Source organism: Medicago truncatula, chromosome 3 (assembly GCF_003473485.1).
Source record: "Medicago truncatula cultivar Jemalong A17 chromosome 3, MtrunA17r5.0-ANR, whole genome shotgun sequence".
Taxonomy (NCBI): Eukaryota; Viridiplantae; Streptophyta; class Magnoliopsida; order Fabales; family Fabaceae; genus Medicago; species Medicago truncatula.
The window spans coordinates 21,151,010-21,177,966 of NC_053044.1; the positions used below are offsets into that span (position 1 = coordinate 21,151,010).

Sequence of the window (26,957 nt, forward strand, 5' to 3'; positions counted from 1 at the left end):
TAGTTTATATTCTAGTTCATTTATTCAAAAACAACAAAAAACATGCAAATAACCAAATAATCACAAAAAAAACATTTTCATAAACAAACCTTGATCCTAAATCAAACATTAATCAATTTAATTTTATCATGAGTCCATTTTCTTTAATATTAAAAAACACAAACAAACTCTTATTTGCCACTTGGCTTTTCATTTTAAAACCTTTTTCAAAACTAATAAAAAAACATCAAACCAATCAAACGTCAATTTCTATCCCGAACTACGAGGTTTTGATCCTTCATGGGTACGTAGGCAGAGGACCACGTCCTTCCAAACAATAAAAACTATAGATAAATTAGGTATCACTTTCTTTTTCTTTTAATCATCACATTAACTCCTTTTTCAAAAGCAAGCAAGTTTATAGCACATTAATTAAATAAAATCAAGAGGTTCCCGTAGAGTACTACGGACATAAAGGTACGGACATAAAGGGTGCTAACACCTTCCCTTTATGTAACTAACCCCCGAACCCTAAATCTTTTCAAATGGGGTAGTTTGAACTTTTTTCCCCTTTTTCTTAAAAATTAAATGTTCAGTCGTGAAATAAATTAGTGAGTCAAAAGCTAATCAAATAGCCTTGATCTCTGAAAAATGACGCGACAGAAATGGCGGCGGCGCCACCGGAACCCCCTTACCTCCATCGGAGAAGATGAAGTTCCACCGGAAACTTCATGAACACAAAGAGGAGAGAGAACATAGAAATATTGAGGGAGAATAGGAAGAGAGAGAAATGTTTGTAAAAATGAGTTAAAAAACCGGTTACCCCATATATATAGTATCCTGAACCGGTTCGGTTTCTCCTGAACCGAACCGGTTTAAGCCCAATTCCACAACCCGTGAGGCCCAACACGCGCCTCTGAGCCCGGTTCCCTTTTTAATTCCTGCACCCTCTGTTTACTGCTACATCTCCCACCTTGTGATTGAACCTTTTTTTATTTATTTCTTTCAAAGTCTTGCATACATTTCATTTTATTTTATCTTTTAGCATTGTAATTATTTTATACTTCCTCATGCATATTTTAGGATTAGATTTATTATTTATTTTTTCTTTTTAAGCCATTTATTTTGTTTTATATAGCAAGGGTATTAGAATGTAAATTAGGTTTGAAATGTAAATTATTTTATTCCCGTCATTTACTTTCTCGCAGACCATAGCAAGTATAATAGGTTTTCTTGTAATAACTTAGGTGCATGTGTGCGTGTGTGGGTGTATGCTTTATTTTTCTGCTTAGGTTACCACGTTTTTTATTTTCTTGCTCCGTTAGTTTAATTTTGGTTCAATATTGAAAAAAAAACACAAAAACATGCAAATAACCAAAAAATCAAAAAATATTTTCATAAATAAACCTTGATCCAAATCAAGTGACCGTCTTTTTTTTATTTTATTTTCTTAAATCAAACATTAATCTATTTAATTCTACTTTGAGTTTATTTTCATTTAAATTTAAAAACACAAACAAATTCTTATTTGCCACTTGGCTTTTATTTTTAAAACCTTTTTTCAAAACTAAATAAAAAAACACACAACCAATCAAACGTCAATTTCTACCCCGAACTACGAGGTTTTGATTCCTCACGGGTACGTAGGCAGAGGACCATGTCCTTCCAAACAATAAAAAATGTAGATATTTAGGTCTTTATTTTTTCCACTTTAATTCCTTCTTTTCAAAATAAGCAAGCAAGTTATAGCACAAAAATTAAATAAAAACCAAGAGGTTCCCGTAGAGTACTACGGACATAAAGGGTGCTAACACCTTCCCTTTATGTAACTAACCCCCGAACCCAAAATCTTTTCAATATGGGGATGTTTGAACTTTTTTCCCCTTTTCATAATAAAATTAAATGTTCAGTCGTGAAATAATTAGTGAGTCAAAAGCTAATCAAATAGCCTTGATCTCCAAAAAATGACGCGACAATGTGCTATTTGAAGATGTTTGATTTCAAGATGTGTTATATAAAGATGTGATGTTTGACGATGATGTTATTTAAAGATTGTATTTGTCGAGTCATATAAAGATGTGCATTGTCGAGTCATTTTTTGTTCATGCATTCATGGTCGAGTCTATTTAACGATGTGATTTAACATACTTTGATGGTGTTGTATTCAAAGACGGTGTTGCTTTTAAAATGCTTTGATGGTATTGTATTCAAAGATAATGGGATAAAATTGGTGAGTAGGTTTGGTACCACATGCATATAGAGTCGAGTTAGGGACATTGCATACATAACTGCAAGTCTACTTAAAGATGTGTAATTAAAAGATGTGTGATTTAAAGACATGTAAATATGTAAAGATGTGATATTCAATGATGTGATTCTAAATGGTCATGTGTGAATTATATGTATTTTGTTAGATGTCTTTTTTATATTCTTAAATGTTGTTGATGCTCACATGTTATTATAGGATGTTGACTGATATATGTTGATTTTATTAAATGAAGGTATATTTTTAAATGTGAATAGTATCTGATTGTGATGTATACATGCCTAAATGTAATGATGTATTCTTTGTTCTGGATCTATACATGTGTTTATGCATTTCTTATGTTGAATATATTATCACCCTCTAGTGGCGGGTTGGGCGTCTGCACCCTTGTGGTGTAGATTTGCATGAAGAAGATCTTAGTAGCAGTGAGCCTCGGAAGATGGCGTTGTGGCCTTCTCCTTTTTGTCTATCGCTTTTTGGGAGTTTTATTGAGTCAAAGCTCTGATCAGTAACACTAGGGATCGGGGATTCTTTTTATTTTAGACTCTATTTTAGAGTTTTGAATTTAGTTTTGGTGTTGAGATTGTGATGCGACATGTACTATAAAGTTTTTAAAAACTATTCCATTGCAATGTTTTTAATTTGAATGAATTACTTTTGAATTTTTTTAGAAGGTGTGTGACACCCTTGTGTGTTTCTTTATTTTAAATGCATTTTTATTATAAAAATAAAATGTGGAAATTAGGGTGGAAGATTTCAATCAGATCCTAAAGAATCTCACTTAACTCGCCTCCTCCTAGAATGTAATTTTGCTAAATCTATTTAGAGTTGGTTAAGTTCTATCATCAACATTCAGTGCAACTTCTCATCTATTCAAGAAGTCATTTAGATTAGCCAGAGGAATTGGTCCTGGTTTTGTAGAAACCAAATTAGATTCAATGGGAAGAAGATAAACTACATATCAGCCATAAATTTGATCATCTCAGCAACAACTTTATCTGGTAATTATTCTAAATGTGTTGTAAATTCTTCAATTACTGACTTTGTTTTGCTGAGAGCTTTCTCTGTTAAGATAAATTATGGAAATGCTCATAAAATTAAGGAAGTAATCTGGCAACCTCCAATTCTTGATTGGAAAAAGTGTAATGATGATGGAGCATCAAATGGTAACCCTGGTCTCTCATCTTGTGGAGGAATATTCAGAAACAACAATGCAGAATTTCTTGGGGCTTTTGCTCAAAATTTGGGAGTTACTAATTCTTTAGTTGCTGAACTTAATGGTGCTATGCTTGCAATAGAAATGGCTTATGTTAGAGGTTGGCACCATCTATGGCTAGAAACAGATTCCATGATTGTTAATTTAGCCTTTAAGAACAAAACTATAGTGTCATGGCATCTAAGAAATAGGTGGGAGAACTGCATACATTACATTGTTATGTCCTTTTTTGTTACGCATATCTATAGGGAGGGGAACCATTGTGCTGATCAGTTAGCAAACATTGGTTTGTCTTTGAACAATTGTTTTTGGTGGGATCAATTACATGTGCAAATTAGTACAGATTTCACTAGAAACAGGATTGGTCTTCCATATTTTAGATTTTATTAATCTTGGAGGGTTTTGGTTGTTTGTCCCCCCTCTCTTTTTGTACATCTTTTTATTTAATATGTATTTTCTAGGGGCTTGCTTCTTTGGCACGTTTCCTTTGTTTAAAAGAAATATATATATAACCAGTTTTGCTTTTGGTCCTTGTAAAATATTATTTTTAAAAACACCCTTGCAAAATATTCTGTCTTTTAAAATTATGAAAATTGTTTTTAAAATAAAAAAAAATTGAAAAATATAAAAGCAATTTAAAAATTCAGAAATAATTTGAATATATTAAAATAATTTTTCAAAAATTTTTATTATTTAATTTTTAAAAATTAAATTAAATTATTTAAAAATTATATAATCTCAAATTTCTGAAAATAATTTTCGAAAATAAAATAAAATAATTTTTCTAAAATTAAAATTTTCGTAAAAGAACCTGAACAAAAATCGGAAAATTATATGTTCAATTTTTTTTTAAAAATACTGAAAATTATAAATTTTCAGATGATGTAGTTTTTAAAAATACTAATTTCCATATTTTAATTTTAAAAAATTTATATTCTGAGTTTAAAAAATATTTAATTTTCCATTGTTTTTTCATATTTCAAAAAATTATATTTTTTAAATTATATAATCATAATTTTTTTATTTTTTTAAAATTAATTTCAGAATTTTTAAAATTTAATATTATTTGGCATGTTACGTTAGTGCCACATGGCAAAAATTGCACAGTTAGCAACTGTCACGTATGCATATCCATGTCACTTCAACGTTTTGGTGGGCACATGGACCTTTTTAAAAGACAAAAAATTTTGCATGGGTCTTTAAAAAAAATTGCAAGGACCAAAACCAAATATGCATATTTAAATCATAAATATAAAACAGTCAACTAATGGGAGCTCAACGGTTAAATTTTGATAAATTTATCATCTTAGTGAATATTTTTAAAATATTAGTTATTTTATAATTTTTGTTAATTGGTGATTAAAGATAGGGTCATCATAACATTCTTATGGCATATATTTAGGATTTCATAAATAGTTAGTATTTAATGAGAAAAAAATAATTTCCAAATTTTGATAAATAAACACGCACATTTTCAATATATTAAAAAAAAATGCTAACGTGTGCATTTTCCTTTCAAATGGAGGGACTAATTTTGCGATAGAAAGACTAATTTCACAAACATTACTAGAAGGGTTAAATATGTTTTTGCTCCCTATAATTATTTCAACTTTTCGTTTTAGTCCTTCTAAAATTTTCTTTCGACTTTTAGTCCCTATAAAATTTTCCATCTTCACTTTTGGTCCCTTTTTTAAAGTAAATTCATATGTAGAATTCATATTTTTGAATAAAATTTTGCATAAAAATACATATTATATGAATCTCTCAAAAAAAAAATTAGAATTTTTTAACAAAACATGAATTTAATATGAATTTCTATATTTTTGACGGTTAAAAATTCATATCTAATTTATGTTTTGTTAAAAAATTATAATTTTTTTGGGGAATTTTTTTTACAATATTCTATACAGTTTTCCACAATTTCATTAAAAAAATACAAAAATTAACTTAAAAATAGGGACCAAAAGTAGTGATTGAAAATTTTATAGGAACTAAAAGTTGAAGGAAAATTTTAGAGGGAATGAAACGAAAAGTTGGTATATTTATAGGGATCAAAAACATATTTAACCTTTAATAGAAATAAAAGAAATGATATTTGTACAACCATTTTATTAATACTTTTTGACAATTCTCTCTCTCATACTCACATTATATTTTTATTCTCTTTCTTTCTTTTTCTCTCTCTATTATTTTGGACCAATGAGAAGAGAGAGAATGAAAGTTGTCATTAAAATTGTTCCAAATGGTTGTACATATATCACTACTCTAGAAATAAATGGAAAGATCAGGTGGGTCCCTTATTGGAATAATTAGCAACGATGAAATCACCAATAGATGTAATATCAACCTTGAAGCATTTAACTAGTTTAAGTTCAGTCAAAGCTGGCAAAATTGTGCGATAGTGTTTGGTACACATGCCGATTAAACTTCGAAGGCTACGAAGTGCAAGACATTTCAAAGCTGGAAGATGAAGTTGGATCACCTCATTATTGTGGTTGTGGTGATGATCACTAGCATCAATGTGCCCAAATATGTATTCCAATTTCTCACAATCATCAACGTCGAGCTCTTTTAATTTTGGGAAGACATTGTTTCCCCAATTGTTTCCACCACTGCCATATTCAATGTCTACTATTATGTGCTCCAATTCATCACAATTTTCAATAGTCAAGGTCTCCAATGACAATTTTGATACAATAGACATCACAAACACTGATTTTATCCTTGGAAGACTCGTCAGTATCATCTTTTTAATATTGCACAGGATATGTGATAGCATTGAAGTTGAAAGACATTGAGCACGTTCCCATAAGTTAGGATATATGAACTAGATTCCTGCGATATAATCCGAACATAAATCAAACCAAACGATCCCTTATTGTGCATAAAAATAAAGGGAATGCAAGCATTTAACTTTTATTATATAGTACAATAGTAGCTTCAAAATAGGGACGTTTTTATTATGTTTATATCTTCTTTTTTTTTGGACAAAAGTAGGAATTTTTTTTCTGCCCTTAAAAAAACAAAAATTATTTTTATACCCTATTTTTTTTTTTTAAATTCAAAAATGCCCTACTTTTTCAAATTCTCTGACAAAGGGGTTTGTGGGATATAATAAGTCCAAAAAAAAAGGGTATCCCACAAGGGGGTAGTGGGATGTCAGAGAATATGAAAAAGTATGAGATTTTTGATTTTTTTTTAAAAGTAGGGTATAAAAATAATTTTCGTTTTTTTAAGGATAGAAAAAAAATCCATGATTCGAACCCTAGACCTTGCATATATATTATGTATTGTCCCACCGTTTTTATCGATAAAAATGATAGAAGTTTCAATTATATTAAAATTGTTTTTGTGAGAAAATAAAAATTCAAAGAAAAAATGTTACTTAAGAGTTTGAGGCTTTGAGCTGGATTTTTCATTTTTTTTTATTTAACTCTTCATTTAAACTATTTAACTCCTTTCATTCCTTTTTAAGTGTCCTTTTGAAATGGTAACACCAAACCAAACTAGGGAAGTAGATTTTTGCACATTTTTCCTATTAGACTCTCATTTAATCTCGCAATAAATTTCTATTTTTTTGCACAAAATTTCTCTACAATAAATTTAGTGTGTTATCTTTATGGGTGCTGCTAACCGGTGCCTCCGGGGCACTGGTTAAGAAACAATAAATAAATATATTACATTTAATTTACCTTAATTAAAGTGATAAATAAGTCAATTAATTAAAATAAAAGATAGTTGTATTTAATACTATATCAAATTTTCTTTCCTTTATTTTTCTTGTGATTTTAGTTTTGGTACTTTTTTTCACGTGAATTTTACTTCCTTATCCTATTAAAAATATGATTTCCTTTCCTTTAAATAAGTCAACTAATTAAAATAAAAGAGAGCTGTATTATTTTCATTTCTTAACAATTTTTTTTTTCACGTGGATTTTACTCAAATGAATTTTCTTTTTTCCGTAAATTTTTTATGAATCATTTTTTTTCTTTCGAACCTCCGTGAATTTTTTATGAATTGTTTTAAAAAAGAAAAAAAGAAAAAAGGATTCAATGCTTGTATCACAAAATAGAAAATTTGACAACGTCTTGAATGCACATTTTCCTTATTTTAATTAGTTGATTTATTTCTCACTTTAATAGAGGTAAAACAAATGTGATTGATTCTTTTACTGCATGTTCATTTATTGCTCCTTAACTAGTGCCCCGGGGACACTGGATAGCATTGCCCTACCTTTATTTCTTATAACAAACAATTGTTAGTTACCGTCTCTTTCTCCAACAAATATTTTTTTTAAAGAACTGATTTTTTTCTGTACATTTTATCTCTCCCGTAACAAACAATTATATCATACAGATCAATTATAAAAAAAATCTAAATATAAGCAAGGCATCCATCAACACCCTCATTGGTTATGTCGGGGTTTCCGGGAGGCTGTCAACGATTGTGATTTATCAGCACCCTAGAAGGCCATCCGTTCACTTGGATAAAGAGTCAAGGCACCAGAAGAGTTGTTGAAGAGCGACTTGACAGAGTTATGGGAACGCTGGGGTGGCTTCAGTTATACCTAGGAGTCAAAGTATCGAATTTGGTTACTTCTCACTCTGATCATAGCCCGTTATTACTAGACTGTGCTCCTACTGTTCGTGAGCGCCGTAACTATTCCTTCAAATTTGAGAACAGTTGGCTTAAGGAACCTGATATAGAGGAGGTTGTTGTTGAAGGGTGGAATGGTAGTGGTGTTGTAGAAGTGTCTAATCGGGTTCTACATTTTTCATCTACTTTACAACATTGAGGGTAAGAAAAAGCGAATTCACTTTCAAGAGGAGATACAACAATGCATTTGCATTATTGAATCAATTAGGAGCTCTCCTAATGGTGTGAATACAGCTAGGTTCTGCGAAGAGAATGAGCGCCATGCCCGGTTTCTAGTTCAGGAGGAAGCTTTTTGGAAGCAAAGGGCTAAAATGCATTGGTTGAAAGAATGAGATATGAACACAAAGTTCTTCCACATGTCGGTAACCACGAGAAGAAGGTTTAAGAAGGTGATGAAGCTACACAATCAGCAGGGTATAGTTGTTACTAGCCAGAAGGAGCTTTGCAATATTGTCAATGATTATTTTGATGTTCTGTTTGCTCCTAATATTGGTAACCACACACCGGTGCTTAATATGATTCAGCCTTGTATTACTATGGAGGATAATTTGGCTCTCACCAAGCCCATTACTAAGGAGGAGCTTAAGCAAGCATTGTTTCAAATGCATCCGGATAAATCCCCAAGGCCAGACGGTTTTAATCTGGCCTTCTTCCAGAATTTCTGGCACTTATGTGGTGATGACATTTTCGAGGCATCAAAATTGTGGCTAGAGCGTGGATATTTTCCTTCTTCATTGAATAAAACAAATATTTGCCTTATCCCAAAATGTGAAAATCCAGATAGTATGAAAGATTTACGGCCTATATCCCTTTGTAATGTGCTCTATAAGATGGTGTCAAAGTTGTTTGCCAATAGATTGAAGGGATATCTAGATAAATGTGTCTCTTTAGAGCAATCTTCTTTCATTAAAGGAAGGTCGATAGTGGATAACGCTCTTATTGCTACAGAAATTATTCATGCTATGAAAAGGAAGACGAAGGGTTGGAGGGGTGAGCTCGCTCTTAAGATTGATATCATTAAAGCCTATGATCGTGTTGATTGGGGCTTCATTAAGGGTGTTCTGATACGGATGGGATTTGATGATAAATGGATTCGTTGGATGATGATGTGTGTGAGTTTAGTGACCTATTCTGTATTGATGAATTTTGATAGGGTTGGTCCTATTATTATTGGTCGGGGTCTTCGGCAAGGTGATCCTTTATCACCGTATTTGTTTATTCTGGTAGCGGAAGGTTTATATGCTCTTATACATCAGGCGGTTGGGAGAGGAAACCTTCATGGTATCCGTGTTTGTCGTGGAGCTCCAGTGGTTTCTCATCTTCTCTTTGCAGACGACAGTTTCTTGTTCTGCAGAGCAAATGTGACCGAGGTTAATAATTTGATTCATATTTTGCACACGTACGCGAAGGTGTCAGGTCAAGAAATTAATTTAACTAAATCCGAGGTATATTTCAGCCGTAATATGAATCTTGCGGCCGAAGAGGATCTGGCGCGCATCTTGGGGGTTCGGATAGTGCTCAGAACTGGAAAATACTTAGGGTTGTCGTCGATGATTGGGAGGAGTAAAACAACTACCTTTGCGTATATTAAGGATCGAATTTGGAAGAAAATCAACTATTGGAGAGGGCGCGCGTTGTCGAAAGCCGGTATGGAAGTAATGATTAAGTTTGTGTTACAATCCATCCCCTCCTACATTATGAGTATTTACGTGCTTCCAAGAACGGTTATTAACGACATTGAGAGTATGTTAAATTCTTTTTGGTGGGGTGGTGGCGGGGAGAGGTTAGTGTAACGCCCTAGTCGTTAATTTATTTATTTTGGATTTATTTAGAGTCTTTTATATGATTTTAAATAATATTTGTGGAGTATTATATGGTTTATTTTAATATTAATTAGAATAAGTGGGAAATAATTATTATTTTGGAGGTTGAGGAGTTAATTAGAATTTATTAGAGTTTAGGGGAGTTTAATGTAATAAAGGGAAGTTAAGAAGGGAGTTAAGAAAGAAAGAAAAGAGTCAGAAACATTTTTACGTGAAAACTGTCAAGTTGGGAGGAAAGGGAGAGAAGAGCAAGTAGAGCCAAGGAACCGATTTTGCTGTGCATTTCTTCTGCAATTCTAAGGTAAGGGTGAGGTTTGCTTCAGTAGTATAGTTATTGAGTTCTGATTTTGAATTTAACAGGTTTTGGTAGAAATTGGGAAATTTAGGTTTATGTTGAATTAATGGGTTTTGAGAGTATGAATTGTTGTTTTGATGTTAGAAATGGGTTATGAGTGCATACAACCTTTCATTTCATATCTGTAAACTAATTTGGGGAGTGAATTGGAGGAAAATGGGATTTTTGGGAAAAACCTGCATTCTGCCCGTACAGAAGTTCATCGCTCGCCTCGCGAGTAGCCTTGTTCGCCAAGGCGAGTGAGCAACTTCATAGCTCGCCCCGCGAGTGAGACAACTCACCGTGGCGAGTACCCGTGAGAAATTCTGGGTTTTCAAATTATTGTTATAAGCCGTAATTTGGTTAGTTTTGTGTACCTGGATAATTTTAGAGAGGACTGGAGCAAGTTTTAGATTAAAAAGATGAATAGGGAGCTTAGAATTGAAGATTTAGTGAGAAAAATGTCAAAACTCCCGAGAGCACCATATTTTCGTTCGCCTTGAGTTCGCCATGGCGAGCAAGCTGTTTCGTTGTGCTCGCCATAGCGAGTAGAAGTACTCGCGAGGCGAGTTGTCCAGTATTTGAGTTGTTGGTTCTGTTTTGATGACTGTTGATTGATCTTGATATTTAACCATGGCTATTATAAATGGTGTATTTTTCTGGGATGTTTGGATTGGTTGTTGGCTGGAATGTATGCTTCCATTTAATTAAGTTATACATGATGTTGCATTATGGAGTGGTGAGTCATATACATATATATGCATTTGGTTGAGTTGTATGTAGATATACACAAGTGGGTCAGTTGCATAAGTATAAAGCGTGAGGGTTTCGGCCCTGGAACGCCTTCTCGTTCAAAGCGGTGGAACACTTTGTTGTTCAAAGCGGTGTTTAGCGGTGAGGACTCATGTCCTGAAAAAGAATGCTTTAACCATTCGATAAGCGGTGAGGGCTTCGGCCCTGATTATGGTACCACATGCATGAGTGTTGTAGAAGAGTCTTAGTGGAGCGGTTGTGGGTTGCATGAGTCGATGGTGTTGGTCTTATTTACCATTTGTTGATGATGTTGATAATGATGATATTTATATATGTTGATGAATTATTATTATTATGATAGGGTCTTAGATTCAAATTGATGAATTTATTATCTATATTTATTGTTGTGAATCTCACTCCTTCTGCTTGAAAATGTTGTCATTCCTATGAGTAACTTGCAGGTGATCCTGAGTAGTTGGTGGTGGCTCAAGTGTCTAGGGCTCTGATACATTTGGGATGGGTTTACTTTATTTATGGTTCATTCCTTATGTATCATATTTTGAGACTTGATGTTGTAGCCCTTTTTAGTGGTTGAATTTATGTTGTTAAGGCTTTTATGCCAGATTTAATTATGGAGGATTAAAACAGTTGTTGTTTCGATGCAAATAGATTTTAAATAGATTTTATATTCTATTTAAGAAATTTTGAAAATGTAGTGTGACATGCCCGTTTGGTAATTACTCTGATGTATGTTTATTTATTATTTAATTGTTTTGGGTAACGGGGTGTTACAGTTAGCATGTCCTAAAGCTCTTGATGGTATGGGTTTTCGCAAGTTTTAAGCTTTTAATTTGGCAATGGTCACAAAGCAAGGATGGAATTTCTTAACGAACCCGACAACATTCGTATTTCCCTAGAACATCTTTTCTTGATTCTAAGCTTGGTTTTAATCCAAGTTATGTTTGGCGGAGTATATGGATGTCACGACAAATTCTTTTGCGTGGATGTAGGTGGAGTATAGGTGATGGATCACACATCCGAGTTATGGGTGATCCTTGGTTGCGTAGTGAGTTTGGTAATTGACTCCCAAGTCCTCAAAACCAAGGAGTGTATGATTTATTCTTGTCAGATTTACTAATTGAGAGAGTGAAGGATTGGAATATTGATAAGGTTACTGAATTGTTTTCTCCTGAAGGGGCGCATGTTGTTATTCAGACACCATTGTTTCCATCACTGCAAGACGACAGAGTTGTGTGGCAAGAGGAGAGTAATGGGTTGTATTCAGTAAGATTCGGGTATTGCATTATTGTTCGAGAAGTTGTGTCGTCGACACATTACCATGTACATGGAGAATGCCCTTTGGAAAGTTCATGCCCCTCACAAAGCGCGAAATCTGTTGTGGCAGATTTGCAGAGGTTGTATCCCAAGTCGTGTCAATCTGAACCAGCGCCATGTGTCGTGCACCAATAGTTGTCTGTGGTGTGACGGTGAGGAGGAAACATATTGGCATGCTTTTGTTGGATGTGAATTGGCTAGGGAGAGTTGGTTTTCTGCCGGTCTTTCGGTTGTGCTGCTACCGAGGGTTAGTTTATTTCAGTCCCTGTCAGAGCTCATTTTTTATATTTGTTGTAAGGAGAGTGCTGATAGGGGTGGTTGCGTTGCGGTTCTGCTATGGCAGTTATGGGCAGCACGAAATGATGTTGTGTGGAGCTCTAGTCGTGACACACCTCTAGTCGGTTTTGCTATGTTAGTTTTATCTTCCAACTTTGAGGTGAAGTTTGTTAGGCATCAAGTGCACATGGTTGCTCATACGATTGCTATGGCGGCATGTTCTTGGCCTAATCGCCATGTTTTTGAGATTTGTCCTCCTTGTATTGACACTGTTTTAATTAATGATATCAATTAAGGTTGCTTTGGTAAAAATAATAAAATCTAAATATATATTAAAATTTGTATTTTTTTTTTGTCAAGCATTTGTATCTCTTTTTATTACAATTAAGTAAATAGAAGCGACAAATAGACATATGCATGTATAAAGAAAGTACACGAATTTGAGCTGGTTTTTTCCATTTCCAAATTTATTATTCATTCAAAATATTTTATTTACTATTTTATCCTTTTTATAATATTACTTAAATTATTAATTAAAAAATAGTTAAATCTCATTAAAATAGGAACAACCTCACTACAATAGAAATAAAATTATCTATAATAGTTTATAAAGAAAATAGTAGGCTTTAGCTAAGATTTGTATTATTTCAATTATATCCTTAAACAAATTTTATAATAATAATGTTTTATTGTTGATATCATTGAAAGAGATAAAATTTGATATTATATTTATTATATTGTAGGTATAATTTAAAAAGATAAACATGTTCATACCATTTGAAATCAGAACATACCATTTGAAATCAGAAACATCGACGTATAATTTTAATCAAAATTTAACTAATTTCATAAAAAATATTGTTCATGTATAAATTCGTTAGCACAACAAAAAGAACAGATAGACAGTGACATGGAGTGTCCATCTGAACTTTTCTTTTTAATATAGAGTGCCTGAATACTAGTGTGTGTAATCGAAAATTTTGATTCTTTTTTTAAATAAACCGATATTAAATTATGTAAAAAAATTATCAAATAGTTTATATAAATGGCCAAATTGAAAATAAATTAAAAAAGCCACATCAAGATTTTGTATCCCCTCGATATATACTAGCATCAATCTTACCGTTTTTATATTAAGTTTAACTGTATTCTTATTTTATCGTATGTGTTATAAATTTTATAATGTATCACAATATACTAAAAAGATTTAACTCGTATTGGGTGTATTGTAGTAGAATTGTTCTTATTATAACTAGTGAAAAGACGGACACTCACCTGTCTTTCTGTTCTTTTTATTGTATCAACGTTAGAAAATTATGAATATATTTTTTTTATGAAATTTCAATTTTGATTAAAACTAAAAATATAAATATTTGTTGCTTGCAAATTATAACAAACAACAATATTTATTATAGACACCAACATAATTAAAAAATATAATCTAATTTTTTTTAATGACACCAACAACAATATTTATTATAGAAAAAGTTGCTTAAGGGTACAATTGAGATAATGAACAAGTAAGTATAAATATATTCATCTGGTTTGTTACACTTTTTAAATGATAAAGGAAAAAAATCAAACATTTTTTTTTTTTGACAAAAAATCAAACATATATATATTCATATCGTGTTTGTTACATTTGTTTTAATATTTAAATTTATTCTTATATTCGTTACATGTGTTATTTGTATTGAAAATTGAGGGTATTTTTGGAAAGAAAAAATCAACCTAAAAATGCTGAAAGGGGTAGTTTTCTTTATATATTGTATAGATAAAATATAACAGAATTTTTTTCTTGAGTAAAAAAATTAATTAAAGATTTAAGTAATATTATACAAAATGGTGGGACATACATTGATTTCATCCAATAAATAAGTGATCTAATAAATAAGTGAGTGCTAGAGAGAGTGTAGAAAAGTGAGTGTTGTTAGCATTCCTCGTAAATTTTTTATGAAAAGCCATTTGAAATGACTTCTTACTTTAGATATTTTTTGAAAATTTATCATAAAAAAAATAAATATAAGACATACATATATATATATATATATATATATATATATATATATATTGAAATGAAAAATTATCAGATTTTGTTACCAGTGTGATTGAGCAGTCTTTTGGTTGATCCTCAGAAACCAATACAATTTTAGTACTTGTGCTCCCTTTCAATTTGTATCCATAACAACATATTTGACTCCAAGAGAATGTATTAGATTTGACTGGCTCCAATTCTGATTGTGGCTTGGAAATGGAATCAGATGACCCTTTAATGGATGAAGGCTCTGGAAATATGTAAATGAAATTTGGCACATCATCAAGCTTCAATTCTTTTAGTGAAGGGAGTTGAACATCTTGGTGTTGGCCAAATATGTATTTCAGTTTGTGACAACCATATATTGTGATCTTTTCTAGTAACAAAAAGTCTCGAGCAGAGTAACATGGAAGTACAAATTGTAATTGGTGACACCAGTCAATTATGACAACTTTCAGATTTGGAAACATTGAGTTGCAAATTTTGTTGTTATCATTATCACCATCAACTATTTCTTCACATTCAATTGTAATTATGCTTTCCAATTTCTCACAATTAAATATTATCAATTCCTCCAACAGCAGCAGGCCTCGAGAAGTTGACAAATCAAAAACAGAAACCAACATAGAACATGATCTTAAGGTCACATTCTTTAGATTGGAGAAGACACTTGGTACTTGAGAATTTATATGTTTAGTGTCTACCAGGCACTGTACTTGATCACAATTGTCCAAATAAAGTTTAATTAGATCATTCATACCATTATCTATAGAAACAATCCCAGGCATGAGATTTCTCCATCCCTTGTCGGTTCCTTCCAAATGAAGAAGCTCTGTTGTTTCCATCACATACTTAAATGTTGCTTCTGAGAAATAATCCCATGTCAAAGACACACCTCTTGATATTGTATCTTTCATCTTATAATGATAAACGGTGACATCGTTGAGACGATACCTTTGCAATGTTGGTAAGGTTATTTCCTTACAAGAATCATTGAAACTATTCAAGAAGTACAATTCTTCAAGTGATGGGCATCTTTGGATAACTTCAAATGGGTTATTATTTCTAATTTTACATTTTTTCAACTCCAACAATCTAAAATTCTCCAGTTTTTCAATTTCACGAGGAAGTTCATCAATTGCACAATGAGTCAATTCAAGTGTCTCAAGACCTTGCAGGCCTCCAATTGCAGAAATGTCACCCAAATCAAATTTTTCAAATGATAGAGAACGTATATTCGACAATGGCTTTATTGATTGTGGTAATGATAGACGATGATGGTAATCATGGTACTGATAAGGAGTATGGCGTGATAAATTCAAAACACGAAGCCTTGGAATATTTTCAAAGAATGAAATGGGGATGTGCACAATGTCCTTTATATGCATGTTGCCAATTAGAAACTCAAGTTTAGAACCGTCAAACTTAGATGCAAATAAATCCCTAAGATTTCCTTCGCATATCAAATATTTGATATTCTTATCCCTTTCAACCTGTGACTTTTGATTTTTGTTGGAAAAATTTACTATGTTCATCTCATTGTTTGCTATCAATTGAGCTACTTCACGAACCAAGTCATGCATTTTCACATATCCTTCCTCTGTCTCCAACAATAAACATGAATCTAAGAGTTTATTTTTTGATGCAGCTGCTTGAGTTCGAGCATCTTTGTAACTACCATAATCATCCCCAAAAAGGCCAACTCCTATGCCAAGCCTGGTTAGAACTTCTGTTGAAATTTCTGCATCTTCTGGGAATGTAGAACATAAGAGGAAAAGTCCCTCGGCATTTTTATCCTTCAGAAAGTCATAGCTAAACTTCAAACATTTATAAATATCAACCAAATCATCACCAATACCGCCCACGGACACAGGCTTCTGTAAGGTCTTTAATGAAATGTCCCACTCTTCACGGCGTTTTTGTCCCTTCAAACTGCTAGCAACAGTAGCAATTGCAACTGGTAGTCTTTTGCATTCAGTTGCAATTTTACGTCCCTTCTTGAGGATACCTTGGGACGAATTATCAGTTAGATTGGCATGCAATTTGAACATACTCCATGCCTCTTCTTCATTCAAGAGATCTAGTTGAATTGTCTTTTCACATACCATTTGGTTGCAAACCCTCAGATTGCGTGTGGTTACAAGTACTTTGCATCCTTTGTGATTATCACTCTTTGGAATCCCTATGTCATCAAAATTGAGATTTCCCCACACATTATCCAATATCAGCAGAATTTTCTCACCATTGGTTAATCTGCTCCACAACTTTTTAGGTCGGTCTGATTCACTGATGTCCTCCCATTTCAATCCTAAGGGCCCGACAATATCATCTTGAATCTTTTTTATATCAGGTGTAAATGACACTGTGGTATCGATAACATGATTGAATTGCTTTGATGTCTTAAGTTGTTTACCCACTTCTTTTGCCAATGTAGTTTTTCCTGTGCCCCCCATTCCTTGCAATCTAGTTATATAATTGCTGTCATCTCTTAGTGCATCCAAAAGCTCTTCGTATTTCAACTTTCTGCTTTCAAAAGAAATGTAATATTGAGAAGAATAACGCTTAACACCTGGAAGATGACGATCAAGTTCAACATTTTCAAATTTCTCTTCCATTAGTTTTCTAATCTCCTTTGTCTTTGTCGACAAGTCTTCTCCTCTTTTATATCTCCATATACAATCAGGACAAAATCCAAGAAAGCATCTCTGGTTTGTCTTGGTGTTCTCTTGAATGAGCTTGTTAGCCTGTTCTTCCCATAACCGAGCATTAGTTTTGATACCTTTTCCTTTATTGGCAGCCACTTGAAACTTTTCCCTCATAGTTGCCCTTCCTGCTTCCATCTTATCCTTTTCTTCATTGAATTCTTTAAGAATGCATGTGAAGCAAAATATATTGCGTGACTTTTCTATTGCCTTGTTTAGCACTTTCTCCGTAAGTGTCTTCCCCAACTCTGTCATGAAACACTCCATCTAAATCAATGTCAACATAATAAAGTTAGCAATACAAAAACTATATTTGGCTTCTTAAATACACAATACACAATATAAAGTTTTTATTCGATTTAGTTCAACGGGTAACAAATATATCCCCTACAAAAACAAATATATGATTAAAGGCAAGAATACCAGAATAAATAAAGGTAAATATACCTAACTAAAAAAATTTACTACGTAAGAACAATTTTGGAGGGTTTTTTGTCCTAATAATAAAAAATATCACAATTTTAAGGTGTTTTTATCGCTCAAATACTTTTTTTTAACCCTTTTACAATTTTCCATGAGGATAAATTTGTAGAAATATCCAAAAAACTTACAACAATCAATGGTTGCATCAAAATTTTTTGATTTTTTCCCTTAAGAGAAATGAAAAAATAAAATGTGTTTACGAAAAAAATAAAAGTTTTCAAATATCAGTATATCAAATTTAGTTTTAATATCAATTTATAGTTTTTAGAAGGTACTATGCTATCTGATTATGTTGTTGTTGCTTCCTCCGAAATTGGCCAAGAAGATATGAGTCAAAGGGGGATGAAAATTTTGGATAAAGATGATCTTCTTTGTGGGCACAAGATAAAGGATTTTGGGTTCTGTGAACATTGTGATTTTGAGAAACTTTATCGCAACAAGTTTCCTAAAGCAATTCAATGAACGAATGGCACACTAGATTACATCCACACTGATTATTGGGGGCCTTCACGTGAGGAGTCTTTGGGGGGTCACATGTACTTTATGTCGTTGATTGATGATTATTCAAGGATGATATGGATATTCATAATGAAGCATAAGAGTGATGCTTTCAAGAACTTCAAGTAGTGGAAGACATTAATGGAGAATCAAACTGGAAGGAGGTCAAGATGCTACAAAATGATAATGGTTTTGAATTATGTTGGTCTAAGTTTAATAATTTTTGCAAGACTAAGGGGATTGTCAAACATCATACAATTAGGAATACACCTCAGCAGAATGGTGTAACAAAACGTATGAATTAGACACTTCTGAAGAGAGCTCGGTGCATCCTCTCGAATACTTGGTTAACAAAAACGTTTTGGGCGGAAGCAATTAACATATAATGCTATCTGATAAATTTGTGACCTCACACACGTATATATATATATATATATATATATGAAAACTCCTTATGATTTGTGGTCTAGGAAATATGCTAATTACTCTAATTTGAGGGTTTCACGGTCTACTATCATGTCAATGAGGGGAAGTTGGAGCCAAGAACGAAAAAGGGAGTATTTGTATGGGATGGTGTGAAAGGATATAGGATCAGGTCCCCATCTGAGAGGAGAGTTATTGTAAGTAGAAATGTTGTCTTTGATGAAAATTCCATGTGTCCATCCAACTGTGAAGTTCCTTTCGGAAGACTATGATGTTGAGAAGAAGGTGGAGTTGAGAGAAAATGAGGCTACTTGTGAAGCAGAGGAGGGATTACCTCAGTCAAATTCAGAGGCAGAAGCATCAGTTGTTCCATTATCACCAAGGGAACATCACAATATAGCTTTTAGTCGTCCTAAAAGATCTAATTTTGTGGTACCTCCTACAAGGTATGACTATGAGGACATGGTTGCATATGCTTTACAAGTTGCAAAGGAAGTGGATCCTCATGAGCCATCCACCTACAAGGAAGTTGTTACTGGTACTGAATTTGTCCAATGGCTTGCTACCATGGGAGATGATATGAAGTCACTCGAGAATAATCAAACTTGGGAGTTTGCTAGAAGACTCCTAGGGAGAAAGGTAGTGACCTGTAAATGGTTGTTCAAGAAGAAGGAAGGGTTGTCATCAGCTGAGGGGATCAAGTATAAAGCTCGGTTAGTTGCTAAAGCTTTCAGTCAGAAAAAGGGAATTCTCTATAATGAGATATTCTCACCAATAGTCAGACACATTTCCATCAGGGGGCTACTTGTTATAGTTGCACATCAGGACTTGGAGCTTGAACTACTAGATGTGAAAACTACTTTCTTACATGGAGAGTTTTAAGATGAGATATACATGGCTCGGCAATGTGGTTTTTAGGAACCTGCAAAAGAGGATTATGTTTGCGAGTTTAAGAAGTCCTTATAATGATTGAAACAGTCTCCAAGGCAGAGGTATAAGCGGTTCGATAGCTAAATGATCAAGAATGGCTATTCGAGGAATCTATATGACAGTTGTGTCTACTACAACAACCTCAAAAATGGTTCATTCATCAATTTGTTGTTGTACGTAGATGACATCTTCCTAGCGTTGTCTTTTAGAGAGCCAAGATATAAGATTACCACCAAGGTAGATGATGTAGGCAGATGTTGATGTATGATCATCAAGGTTACCGGCCCAATCTGCATCACTGAATGCATGTAGTTGACTGTGTTGAGGTTTCTTAAGACTTAGGCCATGATTGATAATAAGCTTTAAGTACCTCAAAATTCGTTTGAGTTGTTGAAGATGCAGTTCAATAGGTTGGTGCATGAACTGAGACAATTTGTTGACAGCAAAGGAGAGGTCGGGGAGAGTTATTGTGAGATATTGGAGGCCACCAATGATACTATGGAACTGTTGTGCATCTACTGCTGCTGAACCATCCAAGAGCTTTAATGGTGTAGAAGTGCACAAAGGAGTGGCTACTGGTTTTGCCTCAGCCATTTTGAATTTAAGTAACAGTTCTCTAATATGACCATGTTGGGAGAGAAGAATTCCGTCCTTTGTGGGAACCAATTCAACACCCAAAAAATAATGCGGAAAACCAAGATTTTTTATAGAGAACCTAGTGGAGAGTTCATTGATGAATATGTTGAGAAATTGTGTTTGGCTACCTGTCACTATGATATCATCAACATACACTAATAAAATGCTTGAACATCATCCTTGTTGTAAGTGAAGAGAGATGAGTCACTTAGGCTAGTGGTAAACCCATAGGAAATAACGAAGGATTTGTGTGCATCATGCCATGCTCGAGGAGTCTGCCTTAATCCATATATAGCCTTCTTGAGTTTGCAAACATGATTAGGAAATTCAGAATGAATGAAACCAGGTGGTTGTTCCATGAAAACATTTTCCGTGAGATTACCTTGAAGAAAGGCATTGTTGACATCCAATTGATGCATGGACCAACCATAAGTAAGTGCTAAAGTGATGACCACCTTAATAGTTTGAGGTTTGACAACAGGGACAAATGTTTCCTTAAAATCAATTCCTGGAGTTTGAGTATAACCTTTAGCCACTAACCGAGCTTTATAGCGAGCAATAGTACCATTCGGGTTTCTCTTGATTCTAAATAACCACTTGCATCCGACCAAATTATTTGTTGTGTCTATTGGAACTAGTGTCCATGTACCATTTTTAAGTAAAGCATCAAATTCTTCAGAACATGCCTTCCTCCAATGAGGAATTTTGAGTGCTTGTGTCACAGTGGATGGTTCAAGATTTTCTTGTAGCTCATGTTTGGTGACAGTAAATAATTTCTTGGGTTTAAAAATATTATTTTGAGACCTAGTAACCACATGGTACCTGCCACTTTGGTTAGGGACATGTAAAGGAGGTAAAGGTTGTGAGGGAGAATTATTACCTGATGATGATGTTGAGAGGGACTCAAGAAGGGGCTGTTGTTCTTCTGCAGGAACCAGTGCTTCCATAGGTGGATTAGGTGATGTTTCAGATGGGTGGCTAGACAGTGTTGGTGTAGGAACAGAATTATGGGAATTGGAAATAATTGTGTGTAGTGTGGGATCAATGGGAGGTATATAGTTCTGTGGTAGAGAAGGAGTGACTAGGGATTTGTATGGAAATGAATCTTCAATAAATCGAACATGCCTGGAAGTGTATATACGATTTGATATTGGTTCAAGAAAAAGTTAGGCATGTTGTGACTTGGAGTATCCGAGAAAAATGCAAGGAAATGATCGATTTTGGAGTTTATTTTTGGTGTATGGTTTTAGCTAGGGAAAACATAAACAACCAAATGAATGAAGCTTAGTGTAATCCGGATTTTCATTAAACAACACTTCATGAGGGGATTTCATTTTCAAGTTTGGTGTAGGCATTATGTTGATGAGGTATGTGGCGGTTTAAAAGGCAAAGCTCCAAAATGGAGCAGGAAGTTGGGCATGGTGAAGTAAGGCTCTTCCCGTTTCTACTATGTGTATGTGCCTTCTTTCAGAGGTGTCATTAACCTCTGGAGTGTGTGGTGGTGTGGTTAGATATGAGATACCATGTGTGGCCAAAAAACTTTTTAGTTTGATAAATTCACCCCCATTGTCTGAAAATAATGTGATGATTGGTAAATTGAAATATTTCTCAACTATGGACTTGAATTGAATAAAGATAGAAAACACATCTGATTTATATTTCATAGGGTACAACCATACATATTTGGAAAAGTGATCAACAAAAACTAAGTAGTAAGAATAACCATCTAAAGATCTAACGGGCGACAGTCCCCATACATCTGAATAAATAAGCTCTAAGGGTCTGCTACTATTTAGATGATGATTGGAGAATGGAAGTTTGTGACTTTTGGCACAGTGGCAGGAGCTACACTCATGAGATGATGGAGGACTTATTGGAATATGATGACTGCTAACCAGATGCTTCATTATTTTGGAAGATGGATGACCAAGTTTGTGGTGCCATGTGGAAGTAGATTGGATGCTGGAAGTGAATGCCTTATGAGTTGATGGGATGGTGAGTGAGGTAGGCAGGTGGTAGAGGTCTTGTTTAACTGGTCCTTGTAGCAGAACCTGCCCCGATGTCAAGTCCTTCACCACAAAACAATCAGAAAAAAATTCAACAGAACAATGGTTAGATTTACACAGCTTTGAAACTGAAAGAAGATTTGATGTTATTTTTGGCACTGTTAGAACTTTATGCAAATGCAGAGGTTTAGAAGGTGTTTTAATTGATGCAGTTCCAATATGAGATATATTCAAACTTGTGCCATCTCCTACAACAAGTTGATCTGCACCCGGATAAGGATTTGAAAGAGTTAGTTGTTGCAGATCCTAAGTAACATGATGGGATGCTTCTGTGTCCATGATCCAACTTGCATTTGACCCACCAGGATGATGTATAGCAGTGTTGGCAGAAGTTCTTCCTCCTGGTTGCTTAGGGTATCCTCTTATTTTGTAGCACTTTCTTGCAGTGTGACCTGATTTGTTGCAGAATTGGCAAACCACTATGTTGTCAACAGCCGGAGTAGGCTGGTAAGGTGTGCGAGATCCTTGTTGTTTGTGATTTGGCGAGGGTTGTACCCCTCTATAGTGGTTTGCAGCATTGGTTGTGGCAACAATAGGATCTGATTGTGCCAAATTATCGCGATGTAGGATGATTTCAAAATCCATGAGTTTTTCATGTAGTTGAGCGAAATCAACTGGAGTTTCCCTACTGCGCAAAGCTGTAGAGATCTCACGATAATCTGCACTCAAACCATTGAGAGTGTGGATGACCAAATCAGTGTCATCTAGTGGATGGTTAATGATTGAAAGCTCATCAGAAATGGCTTTGATTACTTGAAGGTAGTTTGCCATAGTTTTTGTTCCTTTTGTGAATGTGGAGATTTTCTGCTTGAGTGCCATTATGCGGACACGGGACCGGCCAACATACATGGTTTGGAGAGTGTCCCAAGCTTCTTTGGAGGTTTTAATTGTGCCAAGGTGAGTGACAACAGTTGCAGCTACTGACGATACAACACCATGAAGGATAAGTTGGTCTTGTCTTACCCGATGAGTGTATGCAGGGTTGATTTTGGAGGTTTCATTCTCCAACATTTTAGATGGACACAAGTTAGTGCCATCTACATAGCCCAACAGGTCAAATCCTGTGAGAAGGGCGAAAAATTGGATGTGCCAAGCTGGATAGTTGTCGCCATCCAGCTTGATGTAAAGCTGAGATCCAGCATTTAGAACAACAAGTTTGTTTTCTGTTGTTGAGACAATGGTGGGTATGGCAGAGGTTTCATGAGTTTCAGAGTTTTCAGAGGTCGCGGAAGACATTGTGGATCTGAGAAAAAAAAAAAGTTTACTATTTAAGCTGATGCTCTGGTTACCATAAAAGGTTGAAGAATAACTTGATTATTTCATTGATATTGCAACCTTTAAATAGCTGAAGGTATAGACATAACAATGAATGAAATTAAATGTACAATAATTTACAATGAAGGCATATTTGCTAAATAAGACAGAAAGTAAACAACAACAATGATGTTGTGATTTTGTCAACTGTCATGATTCAATTTTCTGATATATGACAGCTTTAAGTTTACTTTGGACAGCTTAATGTATTTCCTTAATAAAGAGCTACTCAGTACATAATTTGAATGAAGGATTTGGATGCTACTAAGAAAACTCAAGGAATGGATATCTACAGGGATATAAGACCGAAGAAGCTTTTCTTATAAGAATTGTATGATATTAACACGATGAACAATATAAATAATAAATAAATATCAACAATAGTCTACTTTAAGTTTGAGGTATATTGATCAAACTATTGTGGGGGAAAATCTTGTTACTATAAAATGTATTGCATATATTGAAACGAGTTGGCGGTGAATCAAAGTGGGTAGAAGTCGTATGATAATTTTGTTCATGGTTATGATGGATAAAAATAAAATTATACTATATAAAAAGAAAACAATCACTTTCATCTCTTTTGGTCTGGCTTTTTCTTTATAAAAATGCCCTTAAACAAATAGATAAGAATAAATTTAAATATTAAAAAAATATAACAAACACGATATGAATATATATATATATATATATATATATATATATGTCTGATTTTTTTTCTTTATCATTCAAAAAGTGTAATAAAGGATGAGTATATATATACTTACTTTTTTATTATCCCAATTATATTCTTAAACAACTTTTTTCTATAAAAAGATCATTGTTGGTGCCATTAAAAAAAAAGAATTTAGATTATATTTTTTGTTACATTATTGGTATCATTAAAATAAATAATCATGATTAGTTTGGTTTGTTATAACTTGAAAGCAACAATATTTATATTTTTCGTTTTAATTCAAATCAAAATTTCATACGTGAGTGCCCATCTTTTCGCTAGTTGTTAATAATGGAATCGTCTAGTAGTCTGCAAGATTTTCAATGGGCACTAGGCTATTCGTTTCCAGTTGAATCAATCAAAATTGAGAAATGTGAAACATATTGGTTCGGTTGGTCGATTCATTGAAATTGAAAACTGAAAATTGAGAACCGAACTAATTTATGTCAGTTTCCTTTGATTTTTTTAACAGCAAAATTTATTAATAACCAAGTCCCTGTACAAGACGAACTGAGACCGACAAGACAAAAATTACAAAGCAAAAGGCACTATATATAGACGGAACACCCAAAATAAGAATACATACACTGTACTTCTTAAACATGAATAGAAATCAAACCTCCAAGACCGATCTAATCCCTTAGATTTGATTTGGTTTTTGAACTGAATCAAAAAAAATCAGATAATATTTAGTTTGATTTTGTTTTTCAGTTTAATCGATGTTGTATGAACTTGTTATGCTCCTAATGCTACATCTAATTATGTTTTCTCTTGGCTCATTTTTTGATAATCTACGCCATAATTACCCTCCACCCGAATAAAGGAATTTTGATATTTTAAGGCAAAAATATATATTTAATAGTAGTATTAAAACGAATAATGATTGGTAAACACTCTTAATGTGTATACTCTTTCTACCGTTTTAGGAAATTTCAATTAACCAAATATATGGTTTGTGTTACCACATTTTATTCGGTTGCGTGACTACTATTTTTCCAACATTTTTTTTATGGAATTTTCCACATTTTTTCGGTTGCGTGAGCACTATTTTTCCACTTAGTTAACCAAATAAATAGTTGTCACGCAACTAAGAAATGTGGTCACCCATACCATATATTTAGTTAACTTAAATTTTTCAGAATGGTATAAAGGGGTGTACACATTAAAGGTGTCTACATATAATTGTTGTATTAAAAGTGTTAATAGTTCGTAGTTTTTCCTCCATTTTTTATTTTTTCGGTGTTAATCCTCTAGCTCTCAAAAAAAAAATATTTAATCTGAAGTTTGGTCTAGAGAAATACGGAAGGTTTGGACAAAAAATTATTTCTTTATAATCATTCAATTATATTATTTTCTTAAACCGTTAGAGCTCGCAACTTCACTCTTGTGCCTAATTGTTTTAGAAATGTCGATGTTTGTATTGTTACTAATATATGTTTGGTTTAAACGTTCTTTTGGTCTCTTAACTTGATTTCAAGTATCAGTTTGGTCCCATAATAGTAAAAAGTCTGTTTAAGTCCCTTAACTTTATTTAAAGTATCAGTTTCGTTCTTTCTGTTAATTTAATTCAAAGAAAGTTAAATTTTGGTCCCTTAACTTATTTAATTAGTATTAGTTTGGTCTCTAAACTTAACATTTTTTTTGAATTAAGGGACCTAAACAGACTTTTTATTACTTAAGGGACCAAGCCGATACTTAAAATAAAGTTAATGGATCAAAAGAGCATTTAAGTCTATATGTTTGGAGCAAGAATCAAATCCTCCATCTTCATTCAAAATGGCCCGGTTCCCTGTAGATATTAATTATCATCAAAAGGATAAATCTTATAAAAGTATGATTGATTGATTACCTCGGAGGTAGCTATATGACTGTTTGATAACCTTGTTCAGCTAGCGACCAGCAAAAGTTGAATCATAATGTATCTATGTGATACAATAGAGCTACCATCAAATACTCCATGGATAGAAATGTTTGAAAAAGTGATAGGAATGAAATACAAACTATATCATAACTTTTAATTAATCTCATCATCACAAACTTCACAGCTGGATAGTCATTGTTCAATCTCGTTCGTTATACCTTGCATGAGTGGCTGATCTTTCTTCTTTGCGTTCATCTGTGCCTTCGCCTCATCGTGCCTGCTTCTTGGTTGCTTTTAATGGGCGGTTCTGCTGTTTTTAGCAGATTTTTTGCTGATGTGTATGGTCAGGTTTTAGCCTCAATCATCATCAGGGGCATGGAGGGATGCTTGGTTATCAAGTTGCAAAACTTTTTGGTTTGGTAGTTTATCTCGTGGGAGCTGGTTTTTGGTGCTTTTGTGTTTGGGTGTGAGGTAGTTTCCTTGAAGAGCTAATAGACTTGGTTTAGTCTATTTTGTTTATTAGAAATGGGTTGTTGTATGTTACTTTTTTGATCTTTGTATTTTTTATTTTATCTTTTGTGTTGTACATTTGTTGATCTCCAAATATATATATGAGAAAAAAATGACTACCAAAATGATTGTCTCAAATTTGCAGCAAA

At 33.5% G+C, this 26,957-nt stretch overlaps 1 protein-coding gene across 1 annotated transcript; it reads right to left on the reverse strand.

The window, feature by feature from the left end:
• Positions 1-6,165: 6,165 nt before the first annotated feature.
• Positions 6,166-26,884, reverse strand: LOC25490627 (disease resistance protein At4g27190). The gene is made up of 4 exons (XM_024778606.2): positions 26,517-26,884; positions 26,287-26,359; positions 14,739-17,642; positions 6,166-6,296 (listed from the first exon to the last, which is right to left on the reverse strand). Exons 3-4 carry the CDS (start codon positions 17,640-17,642, stop codon positions 6,204-6,206), a joined length of 2,997 nt encoding a protein of 998 aa, XP_024634374.2. The 5' UTR covers positions 26,287-26,359; positions 26,517-26,884; the 3' UTR covers positions 6,166-6,203.
• Between the last annotated feature and the right edge of the window lie 73 nt (positions 26,885-26,957).